General features: G+C 29.7%; 1 protein-coding gene across 1 annotated transcript; it reads left to right on the top strand.

The window, feature by feature from the left end:
• The first annotated feature begins 479 nt into the window (after window positions 1–479).
• Window positions 480–3,596, top strand: LOC123294609 (allergen Cr-PI-like). The gene is made up of 4 exons (XM_044875691.1): window positions 480–620; window positions 684–817; window positions 1,124–2,161; window positions 2,497–3,596. The coding sequence occupies exons 1-4, from the start codon at window positions 536–538 to the stop codon at window positions 3,550–3,552; spliced, it is 2,313 nt and encodes a 770-aa protein (XP_044731626.1). The 5' UTR covers window positions 480–535; the 3' UTR covers window positions 3,553–3,596.
• Window positions 3,597–13,917: the final 10,321 nt, after the last annotated feature.

The following is a 13,917-nucleotide window of genomic DNA, read 5'->3' as shown; positions in this document are numbered from 1 at the left end:
TATTAATTTTAATTTAACGGTCCATAGAAAAACATCGATATAAGCAGACCCCCCACTACCTATTGTTGAATGCACGACGTTACGCTGAAACTTGTCAAATTCACGGTTGCTCAAAATGGATATTTCCAGCTTAGCACCTAATTTTTTTCACGATTACAATTCATTTCCTTTACTTTGTACAGAAAAGTAATAGAATAAAAAATAAACTTCGAGGAGCAACAAAAGATTAAAGCAGCAAACAAAGAAAACAAAAGTTGATCAAAAAAGGTGAAAAGGTTAGCAGACTTTACAATAATCACCAATGATTTTTTTGATAAAAATACTAATTACCGAGTTCAACAATATAGCTAGCTACAAATCAAACAAAAAACAAATATTTTATTGACATTATCATTTTTATTTATTTCTTTCTTATTTCTTGTATAGACTAAGGTCAACAAATTTTTTAGTATATAAATCTCAACATTGTAATAGACTGGTAGACTCTCAGTGAAGTCCTCAGCTAACAGTAGACCAATTGGAAAAAGCTTAAACAATGAAGATTGTATTATTTGCCCTCCTTATTGGAGGTGTATTCGCAGTTAATGTGCGTACTCAAAACACTGTCCAAGGAAAAGTTGGTAAGTATAAAATTTTCAATATTTTAGAATTTCCAATAATTTTACAAAAATTTTTTATTCCAGCGGATAAAGTTTTCTTAGAACGACAGAAGAATCTATTAAGACTTCTAAGGCATGTCCATCAACCAAATTCATTCCAAGATCAAGTACAACTTGGACAATCATGCGATATTGAAGCCAACATTGGTCAATTTAACGTTAGTATTAATATAATTTTTATTCTTACCTACGAAAATGTAAGCACCAATTAAAAAGATTTTAAAAAACTTACCAATAATTAGTTCTAAATCCAAATAAAGGTTCACAACAAATAATCCATAGCTAAGAAAAATATACTTTTGTAACAGGTTTCATGAAAAAGTTTATAATGGCTTATCAATCGATAAACTCAAATTCATAGTGTTTTAAATAAGCACACCGAAGTTGATTGTGATGTTACTTAACACTAGAATCTCCCAACAAACAATATACGCACCTACCTAAATTTTTAAATTATTCCACAGAACCCTGTTGCTGTAAAAGAATTTGTCCAACTACATCGTATTGGACTTTTACCACGCAGAGAAGTCTTCACTGTCTTAAATGAAGTACATCGTCACCAAGTTATTGCACTTTTCCATGTAATGTACTACGCTAAAACATGGGATACATTCTACAAAGTATGCTGTTGGGCCCGCGATCATGTCAACGAAGGTATGTTTGTGTATGCAATGACCGTCGCTGTACTCCATCGTCCAGATTGCAAAGGAATTGTATTACCAGCACCATATGAAATTGTTCCACATCTATTCATGAATCATGAAACAATCAAACAAGCCAGAGAATACCAAATGCAAAATTGGGCTTACTTGAAACCTGAAGTGCAACAACGGATTGTAAAACAAGACAATGTTTTAGCTGATAAATACAAAAATTGGGTTGGAGTACGTGGAATTAAACCAACAATTAAATCAACTGAATCATGGAAAGTTCAAGAACATTCATTACCATCATTTTTGGATATAATCCGAGGTAACATTAAAACTGTTCAAAGGACAGTAGTCAAAGGTAGCAGCATGGGATTACAAATTCAAGATACTGAAGGTGATATTCCAGTAGTTATTATTCCTGCAAACTACTCTGGCTGGTACTTGGATATTGAGAGAGATCAAAAACTCACTTATTTTACTGAAGACATTGGATTGAATTCATATTATTGGTATCTCCATGTTGATTATCCATTCTGGATGGAAGGACCCGAATTTGGTTTAGACAAAGATCATCGTGGTGAACTTTTCTATTATATTCATCAACAACTTCTTGCTCGTTACTACTTAGAACGTCTTTCAAATAGACTTGGTGAAATTGAGTGGATTAATATTTGGGAACCAATGGAACATGGTTATGTATGCACTTTACAACACGAAAATGGTTTACCATTCCCAGTTAGACCGAAAAAAGCTATGCTCATTTATGATGACCATACAAAATGGACTGCTGAGAAAATGGAAATCTTAGAAAGACGTATTATCGATGCTATTGACCTGGGATACATTTTGGATGTAAGTATATTTTTAGTTTGTAATCCAATTATGGGAAGCAAAAAGTATTATTACAAGTTTACAAGATTACAATAATAATTTCTGTGTGATCTCGAGGAACCAAAACTTTGAAGTCTAGGTATTAATCAAATTAAAGGTACCTATTAATTTGCCAATCATTTTTAATCCTCTAGCCAAATGGATAATAAAGGAAAAGTTTATCTATTTATTTCAAAATTCAAATCTATTCACCTCGTACATATCTTTATGAAATATATTTTCCTCAATATTTATCCTCTATAAGAATTGCACTCGGAAGGACAGTTTCTAATTTTTTTGTGGATTTATTTTTACAGAAAGATGGAAAGAAAGTATCACTTTACACAAATGATGGAATCAATGTCCTTGGTAACTTAATTGAAGGAAATCCCGATTCATTACATCGTCGTTATTATGGATATCTCTTGATTTGGGCCAAACATCTTATTGGATTCTCTGTACAATCCGTAGATCACTTGAAACTTCAACCAAGTGCTTTGGAATTATACGAAACAGCTATGCGTGATCCTATGTTCTATGCCATTCATAAGAGAATTGTCCACTACTTCTTCTATTATAAGAGAAATCTTCCAGTATACACCTATACTGATTTAGCATATCCAGAAGTTAAAATTGACAGTGTTGTAGTAGACAAACTTATAACTTACTTTGATCACCATGATGTTGAACTTAATAATGCTATTTACAACGATTTCACGGTTGACACTGAAATTCCAAAAGTAATCGTTAAAGCCAGACAAATGCGTCTCAATCACCGACCATTCTACTACAGAGTTAACGTTGTCAGCGAAAAAACAACACAGGCAGTTGTGCGTGTATTCTTAGGACCAAAACACGACGAACATGGACATCCAATTCATATCAATGAAAATCGTGTTAACTTTGTCGAATTGGACAAATTCATCGTGGACTTGAAAGCTGGCAAAAATGTAATTGAACGTAATTCGCATGAAGCTCGTCACACCGTACAAGATCGTACATCCTATTACACATTATACCGTAAAGTAATGCTTGCACTTGAAGGCAGTGAAGACTTTGTATTGGACAACACTGAAGCTCATTGTGGATTCCCTAATCGTTTACTTTTACCAAAAGGTACTCGTTCCGGCATGGTATATCAAATTTTCGTTATGGTTACACCATACCAAGGAACTCATCAAGTAACTGAAGAGCAAACGTACACATGTGGTGTTGGAACTGGATCGCGTTCCATTGATAACCTACCATTAGGTTATCCATTAGATCGTAAAATTGATGTAAGTCAATTCTACGTGCCAAATATGCACTTCCAAGATGTGGTAATCTATCACAAAACATTAGACGAGGTTATGGAATTGAACCAAAATGTTTAAGAGCTAACGCATTAATGATTTCTTATATATTTTTACTTTTTATACTTTACACTATTTTTTAAAATAAATTTGTTTTTATGCTGCATTTTTAATTATGTATTTATTTTTTTATCTTAAAAAGTTGGATACTTCAAAAACCTACAAATACTCAAATACTTAACTACTTAATTATTTTCATTTTTCATAATTACTTGAAATTAGTTGACATTTTAGCTGTTTGTTTACGAAAGAAAAACGTTTACCTTCAAAAATTAACGCTTTAAATCAAATATGTTAAGTTATCAATCATATGTCCAAAGAATTGAAACTGTCATTTTATTGAAACTATTGGCCTTTCCTTGTTTAGTAAGGAAAGAAAATAATCTGATTAGTTAGAAGAGAACACATGAAATATAAAAATGTAAGGAGGGAATGGTAAAAGTTTGTTTGTCTCTATTGATTATTCAAAACTGTGTTATTTCTAAGTTTTCATTTAAAAATCAGTTATTTAATCACTCTTTTGACTTTAAGATGGTTTCAACCATCTCTGATAGTTCAAAATAGGCAAGAATGGAATTAAAATCATAATTTCTGACTTCTTATCAATTTGAAAAACACTGTGTGAGAAATTGCGAAAACATTTGTATTAATAAATTGTAATTTTCCAATACGTAGTGTAAATAAATCTTGTATAAATATATTTAAATAATAATTTCAATAGTCTAAAAATTTTAAGTCAAATAAATCATTCACAGTGAGAAAACACTATTCTATATAATACTGTGTCCAAAAAATAAGGTGACATTTGAATTTAAACTGCGCGCGTTTGTTGTGCATTATAAATTCCTTCCTCCCGGCCAAACAGTCAACAAGGAATGTTATTTGAACCATCCGACTGCACTCATAATTCGTGATCATTTCGTCAAAAACTCAACCCATATCGTTCCGCAAACACCGTATTCATATGATATGGTGCCGTGCGACTTCTGGCTGTTCAGCAAGCTCAAAAGATCGCTCCGGGGACACCGTTTTGATACGATAGAGGAAATTCAAGCCGCAGCAAAGTCGGAACTGAAGGCAATCCCGGAAAGTGACTACAACCAGTGTTTCGAAGATTGGAAAATCCGTTGTCATAAGTGCATTGCATCGGGAGGGAATTACTTTGAAGGGAATGAAATTGATTTTTAAGAATAAATAAAGAATTTTCAATAAATACAATGTCACCTTATTTTTTGGGCACAGTAGTATATAGTATATAGTCTACATATAACATGAGAACAAACTGTTAAATATAAATGTAAATTTTTAATGTTGATCTAAGTAAACATATCTTGTAGAACTTATATTATTAGCATATAAAAGCACAAATGCTTTTATTGCAGTCACTGAAGTGCACAATAAGCTAAAATAGACGATTATGATATCGTTCAGTTTGTCTTTTATCGTACAGCTTTCATTAATAAACAAACTATAATGTACTTTTTTCAATAATTTAAAAGAATCATATTTTTATTGAAGAACAAATATTTTATATTATTCAAAATGTGTTTTTTCTATTATTACTTACTCGGAATAATAACATTTATTTTTGTAGTACTTAGTAACAGCTCGAAAAGTCCCTAATAGATCGCTTGAATGGAATGAAAAATTTATTATTCTTTTTACGTACTTTTTGTGGACTAATGAAGTTAATTTTTTCGTAATCAAGAAAATAAATAAATTTTAATCGTGACACAAATTTTGCATTGATGAAAATACATTCGAAGAAAAATTTAAGCTTTTGACTTTAAACCTTATCTCTTAATGCGTATTTAAAAGAAAAAAAGAACAACCTTCCAAGAGCTTTTATTGGGTCTATTGCAAAGAATATTTTGGTAGAGTAAACAAAAAAGGGAGAAATATTATCTTCTTTTCAGTCTGCGGCCTAAACCTGTACCACATTTTACAATTATTGATTTAAAAACTAAAAAGTGCATGCCTTTTCATACTTTTGACGTGCATAGTGACAAAATGATTTTAATGTATGAGTATTTGTTTCCGCTATTAATTTAAAAAAGCATCAAATGCAATACTGTTGAAATGTAATATTATTCAATAAAAACCTCACTTGTTTGAAAACCACTACATTTTGTACATTATTTTGAAATAATTTATGAAAAATATATTGTATTAGGTATTGTAAAAAAATTTTAAAATATGAAATACTCCATCTGATAGAGATAGATAGCTGTACTAGGAAATTTTCAAGTAAAAAATTTAAATGTCGATTGTGAAATTTGATTTTCCTTTAGCAAGGTCTCAATATAAACTCAAAAAATATGCAAGGCTTTACACAGAAATATATTCGTTGTATGCGTAGTCATGGTAGGGACTTTAAAATCGATGCCAGCGCTTCCAGTGAAAAATTTTGGCGATAAAGGAGGCTATTATGACTAATTTGCACTTCTTTACATGTTAATGTTATAGAAAATGTCAAATTAAAATTATTGAAAAACATTAATTAATTAAACTTAATGCATTAAAAATTGTGAAAATAAGAAATCAAATTGCACAAATATTATTTTTATAGGTAAATTATGATAATTATTTATTTAAATTTGTGAGAAAATAATATTAAATTTTCAATGTAAATCATAAATGCAATCTATACAATTATATATGCATCCATACCATTCTATAATTAAAGTAGTGTATCGTTACTGTGGAAACGCCTCCAATAAAACTCACGCACGGTGCGAATACCTATAATATGAATCTTGTGACACAGAGTTTACGCAACCATCGAGAATATCTTTGTTAAACTTCCTAATAATCTCTAACTATGAAAAAGTAAAATTTAATCAATTATTAAATTTGTAATTAAATTTCATGCAGACCGTCACAAAATTAGCAACGATCAGCTACTTCATATTGATGAGGACTCCATAGTAGTCGAAATAAATATTTATAAAATACAAAATTGATGTAGAAAATTGGGGAAAAATTAAAATTCAATTCGATATAGTCTAGAGTTCTTGTTTATTATCATGATAATTCTTATTTTAATCGGTTATACTTAGAAATACCAAACCTCAGAAACCAGGTGAAAGGTAGATTTGTTTAACCTTTGTTTCGCATTTTTAAAATTAAATATGAAATACATATATATTCAAAAACACTTTTGTTGCTTAATACCAAAATGTAAGGGAGGAAGGAAACAAGTTAATTGATCAAATCCAAATAAATGTGTAATTTTAAATTACGTTTAGCCTTGCTATTTATACAAATCAAATAGAATAGTTAAATAAAACCCAAAAAGAATTATATGACAAAGGAAAGCAAACGGAAATAAAAAACATGAAATAATATTAAAACGAATAATAAATCTAAATAAATTGTTTTAAATATTAAAGAAAAATCATTTTAATTTGGTCTTAAAACGCAATTTAAATGAATTTGATGCTAAAAATATCATATTATAATAGAATCCATTCTACAAAAGTAAAAATATATTTTATTATTCTATACAGTCATGTTCAAACAAAATTAGACCAATTATAATCAAAACAAGTTGCATTGGTATAGACCGTGAATCCATAATAAAGCTAAATTTTATTCTTGTCTGCTTTTTGAGAAATGATAAAGGTAAGTTCAGTAATAAAGATAATTGAGGATTTTCTCTTAGGAAAAAAAGTATTGCCACAGTTTTATATTTATCTGATCTTCAATTTTTGCTTCAGTTTTTAGATTCCATTATGATGGTGTTTTGAACAATCCTATCAGATTGCAGCCTGGAGAGAATTTTTGTACCTTCACTCATATTTTTTTATTTAATTTGACCGGATGAATAAACTGATTAATTTTCCGTTTATGGCAACAAGGAATGAAGTATAATATACTTACATTATTTTCACGAATATTATAAGACACTTCCTCTATAATTCTGATATAACAAGAAGATATGGGTAAGCTTATTTATCTTATTAAATCCGAAATTTATTACAAAGCCCTTGTTTTTTTGTTGTAGTTTAATAATATAATGAATTTAATAATATTTAAAGTAAACAAACACCTGTGAATATTATTGCATTGGTGAATAATTTTATCTTTTTCGGAATAATTCAGAAATGGAAACTATGAACTGTACTAGATTTAAACTAGATTTACATGCTCATGCAATTTACACCAAATAAATAGCCCAAAATAATTTAAAACGTTCAGAAAGCATGAAGCTTTGAACAGGGCTTAAAAATTTTGCTTGAGTAAATCAGACAGAAAACTTACATTGACATGTAATCAAGAATAATTTCAACTGAGTAGACTTGATTTTGATCTCATTTTGGTCTGTGTATTGGATTTGCTCACTTTTGGAATCTCAAACAATAGTTAAAAATGGTTTTAGTCAGATACTTAACTTGTTCCAAACAGTCAAGTACGTAAATTAAATTTTTTTTTTACCATAACTTGAACATATGATCACCATTAAAAAAATTTTAATCTGAACAGTTTGGGAAAAATATGGCCCAAAACTCAATCAGATGCTATATCGTTAAATTATCTAAGATAATCATGATCAATTTTATGCTGGGTTTTAAAATCCAAAACTGAATGCGGGCGGGTTGTTTTTCACTTAAAATAACCTAGATTAAAAATTTTTAAATACGTACATTTTATTTTGTTTTTATTAAAGGGGTGGATTTAAAAAATGGGCATCCTGTATATTTTAAAATTATAATATACAGTAGTACTCTTCATTGAAAGCTTCTTTCAGTAGATACGTTGCAGGATACACCCTGTAAAAGTTTTACTCACTAAAATTAATTACTGCTCAAAATTAATACTTAAAATCAGAATATTATTTCGTCTAGGTTTCCCTGTTAACTATGAGTCAGCATCCTATACTCTAGTTTTTTTTCAAAATTGTTAGTCTCCATAGCTTGCAAGGTAAAGGAATGTGGTATCTTTTAATGAGATACCACATGATTGGGAGAGTTTTTTTTATTTCTTAATTTACCTCTCGAAAATAATCCCCAATATCCAAACTACCTCACCAATCTCCACTTAAGTATCAAATTTTGAAATTTTTAGGTCGTATAGAATCGAAGAAAATAGACTGCGATAGTCGAACAGGTAGACTAAGAGTGATCCTACAATGGTTTTTTTTCATCTTTATTGTAAAATGATAAATATTTGGGCAAATTTGAAATTTCATCACTAATTTATAAATAAAAATTTGATATTCAATAAATAATAATTATTACTAACACTGACTACATCGACTACATTGAATACATTCATACATTTTATTCTTCACATATTCGTTCTATACAAAAAGGATATTATTATATAAGATAAGATTTGCGGTCGAGGGATTTGATTTTCATTTTTTTTTCTTGTCGCTTTTTATTCATATTCTTTTTGTGTATTTGGTATGTGAATTTCTGTAACTCCTCTAGTCACCACTTATATACAGACTGTGTTTTTAAAGATAAGGCAGTTCATCGATAAGACACGTGAGCAGTATGGTTTCTGATCGAGCACTCAGATATAAGATTATATGTTAACTCAAATTCTAATTCAACCGAAGTTTTCAACATCGCAAACCAAGATTATGAAGACGACCTGAAACTCGACAATGAATTATTTGATGATCTTCAACTAAAAAGGTCATTTAGACAGTCAAAAGGTCATTTAAAAGTCATTTAGAAATTTATTTAAACAAATGGTGTACATTTATAATTTACTAACTTCATACCCGCCCACTTCACTAGGTTTAAACGTAAAGATTGGTAAAGGCCACCGCGCTACAGCCTTCACCTCCCTTGCTTTCACTTATCTCGTTTACATAACACACGAAATAATGGTTGGGATTGTTTTACACAGATAAAATATATGTACAGTTTTATATTTTTTAAATGTAAAATAATCATAATTCATTGAGTATTTCAGAAAAGATGAGCATAAATTATTTTACATTGACTATTTTTCAAAAATCTTTAATTTATGGTTCAAATGATGATCGTAGTTGGCGCAGTATATTTAATTTAATTTTTAAATATATTTATAAATTATAGCTCATGTATTATTCTGATGTATGAGCTATAATATTGTTAAATTTCATTCAAATCCATTCATTAGTTTTTGCGTGAAAGCGTAACAAACAAACAAACAAACATCCTTACTTTCACATTTATAATATATAGATACAGGAATAGGGATGAATAGGGATAGGTATTAGACAAACAAATATCGAATCAATTTGATCGCGTGAGACACTTGTAGCGATTTCAAAAATCCATGGCGCGATTTTGCACCTTAGTGTGTGTATTCATTATTGTTATAAAGATCTAATTAGGGCTAAATTAAGTGGCAAAGTGGCAGATAATCGACATATAATTAATAAAATCAAAGTTGAATTTTCTTTCATATAATTCACTAACAAGTGAAATTTACAAAATTTAAAAAAACCCCCGACAAATGCGATTAATCTTGTAAACCGATTTTTGGAAACTTAGCTATAAAATGTTCTCAATGAAGTCGGTTCGATTACACTAATTATTGTACCATTACACTTTTCGAAATGAATGGAGCCAGGTTTATTTGACCATTCATTTCCATAGTAATTATTTATATGTTAAAAATATATGTCCTGCCTTTTTCAAACTGATTCAATTTTTTGGATCATCACCAATTTTTTAGTTTTTTCGGGTACCGAACACTAATCTCGCACATAGCCAAGAACACTCGCCGTTAAATTACCTTTCAAATGAAACAAAAAAAATAAAATCGGTTCATCCGTTTAGGAGCTACGATGCCACAGACAGGCAAACAGGCAGACACACAAACGTAACGGTCAAACTTATAACACTCTTTTTTTTAGTTCGGGGGTTAAAAATAAAATAATAGGGAAAATAAAAGTTTTATGATATATTGAACACCCGTTATACAAAAATAATCATACACATGTAAGTAATAATAGTAATATGTTCATCTCTTTCGTTTTTGATTCAATATAATCTGTAAGCTCACCAAAACTGCTTTACTAAAACGTACATCTAACGGGTCTTTTACTTTTTCGGTTTTCATCGTCAAATTCACCTATATGTATATCACAGTGTCGAATGTAAGTACATAAGTCGATGAAATCATATAAATACAGGATGATTCATCGAAAACGGTACACATTAGAGTATGAAACATAAGAGTTAATTATTTAGATACCGTATTAAAATTCATTGAAGGTTTTTTATTAACATAAATTTTGTTTTTCCTAAACATCAGTTTTTGTAACATCATAGTTCTATTTGGCCAAAATATAATATTGTAAAACAAGTGAAAACAAACAATTGAGTAAATAACTGTGAAATATCATTTATAGACAGTGTTAATGACTATCGCATTACACATACACACATGTCACACATACATAACTGCTATATATTCCCATATAATACATACTATACAATTTACGCCTAATTTGCATCTCACGGGTAAACAGTGATGTTACGAAAAAATGTTTCAAACAAAAGTTTGTTTATTTTCGTTTCATTCGCTTAGGAGCTACAATGCCACATACAGACACACAGCTATACAAATACACAGGCACGATAAGCTTATAACAGCTTTCTTTTTATCCGGGGGTTAAAAATAGTATATTGTGAAGCAACTGCAGAAGCATTAAAAGTTAAAAAAGCTCAAACGGAGTCAAACACACATTGAGTATGTTCACATTGTGCAATAAGCTATTTTCTGGACAAAACAGTGTACGTAAAAAGAGTGAAAATATATCGAATTGCATTCAATAGAAAAGCGTGTAACTTCATCCCACATTCTATATTTAGTATATCACCAATTCCAGTAACACAATTTGAAACACTTTGTACAAAAATGCATTCAATGGAAGCTTTTTTTCTACAGTGGATCCATGGTTAATACAAGAAATATAACCAAATTGAAATATTTGAAAAGCTTCCTACAATAATAAATAATATTTCAATTTCAACACGATTCGATAATGTTTCGAAATTATTTCTATATTCAAATGTAGTTTATTTTTGAACAAATGGAAATGAAAAAGTAATGCTTATTGTAGGTCATTCCGATAAACTTTACTTTAAAATCTCATTTTTAAAGTCCAGAAAAATAGAAAAATCAATTAAGGTAAGATAATTTTCCCAAACAGAAACTAAGCTCCATTCTTAGTTACTAATTAGTTAATGAATACACAGTGTAAAAGAAAATTCCTAGCCACGTCCTTTCATCTGTCTGTCTGTTAATCTTCTAACTCCCTCTAAACCATGCAATGCTTTTTGAAACGGTTTTCACCATCATGTTGATAATATTTTCGGGATGGTTTTTATGTATATCCCAATTAAAATTTCGTAAATTGTGTAAATAATAAATTTTAAAGTTCCATATAAATTTCTATGTAACTGGTACCTAGGAGTCTTACACAATATATTATGGTTTAAAAGAACAATATATTATATAGTATGGTTTAAAAGACTAAGTTTTCGACTTTAAAACTTCGAAATATTATATTACTTTCCCAGCACTTTTAAATATAATGAATAACGCGATTTGAAAGCCGCGCGTAAATGCTTGTAGCACAACGACTTTGAGCTTTCTTTTCTACGTTATACCCTGTACAATCCTCATAAAAATATTCCATCCCAATCTACGTTGAAACTTTAAGAACGTTCCTTCTAAGAGAAAAATTCATAAGTTTATGAAAGCAGTCTGTATATAATCAATAAGTCTATTACATACATACGTAGGTATTACAAACCCACCTTACACATATAGATTTATCAATAAATAAAAGAAAAAAAAATTATATTCATATCTCTGACAGTTTCATCTTTACCTTTTTGTGTAAAATTTTACTTTTTGCTGGCTATAACAAGTCGAATTTTTTTTTCTCTTTAAAGATTTTTCTACCATATATTTCATTTGAATTATTGATACCTTACTCAAATTTACAGTCAAAAATAAAATCAAATAAAATCATAAATACGATAAGTAGAGGAGCCTTGTACACAATCGTACACCTGGGTAAAACTAATAATATTAATAAATATAATTCAAATCTTTTCGTTCAAGAACGTCAATCTATATTATTTACTTACCAATAAAAATTTGTCATTGTTAATTCCCTCGATGTTGGTTTGTTCATTCTATTCACAAAATTTTACATATTTATAATTTATAAATGCTTTTGTGTGCTGACATTTTATCATTAATTTTTCGAGCGCTAACTTATTTCCAATGGAGATAAAATTTGCTCGACAACTTCTTATCTATGTACAATTTATTAATATTTTGATTGGAAGAAGAAGAAACGTTGGAGACGGGTTCAGGAAAATTTTTAAAACCATGAGCGATATCTGCAATCAATATGACATAAAATGGCGGAATTCAAGGTTCGCGTCAAAACAGACTCAACGCTCGAATATACAGACTGATTCAGTTGAAGATTATAGATCGAATTTTGAATTATCGCAATATTTTAACAAATTTGTTTTGTCTGTTTCTCAATAAAGTGAATTTTGATGAAAACTCTTGCTCGACTTTTTGAACTAGAATATTCAATTTTCCACGATAATTTCCGTAACATCTGGATCGGCGAAGTTCAACTTTGGCAAAAAAGGCATTGCCGGGCGGAGTGCCTCGAAACTCTCAATATTTCCAATAAAGATGCGTTTCCAAATGTCTACCAAATGCTTCACATTCTGATAGTTTTGCCTGTGACAACAGCGACGAATGAACGCTCCTTTTCAACTTTGCATCATGAGAAAGGCTCAACGGTTTAGTCCTCGCTCAATATACATTGCGATTTAGAGGTCAATTTTGGAAAAGTTTTTCTGTATCTCATAGAATTAACTTATTGAATAACAGTGACTGAATATTACATTTTGAACTAAATGTTATTTTACTCGAAAAGAGAATTTCTTGTTTTTATTTACTTTATGACCTAACATGGCGAACAAAAGTTTGAACCCTTCCCTTGGGTAATTTCTGCGCACGAGCCAGAAATAAAGTATAATTTTATCTAAAATTAAATATTAAACTGAACTCTTATAAGGGCCTTATCAGTGTTAGTTCTGTAACCATACTCGAAGGATCCCGACTACACTGTTTCTTTGCTAGTATAATAAATAATTGTAGAAATAAATGCACTTCATTTAGCCAGTCTTTATAATTTACACAAAATATAAAAAATGTTCATTTCTTTTAGTTTCGGATTGTAAAGTTACATGATATTTTCACCGTAGCTGGATTTTTTTTAAGTTATTTAAAAAAATTTTCACCAAGGTTCCCTTAACTTTCCTTCACAATATTCCTCTACGTAGTCTAATTTATTTTTATATGAAAAATATTAAAATATACGTTGTGTTCACTCACATT

This window comes from Chrysoperla carnea, chromosome 3, assembly GCF_905475395.1.
Source record: "Chrysoperla carnea chromosome 3, inChrCarn1.1, whole genome shotgun sequence".
Classification (NCBI taxonomy): Eukaryota; Metazoa; Arthropoda; class Insecta; order Neuroptera; family Chrysopidae; genus Chrysoperla; species Chrysoperla carnea.
Note: the sequence above shows the minus strand (reverse complement) of the source record. Positions and strands in the feature narration are given on the sequence as shown.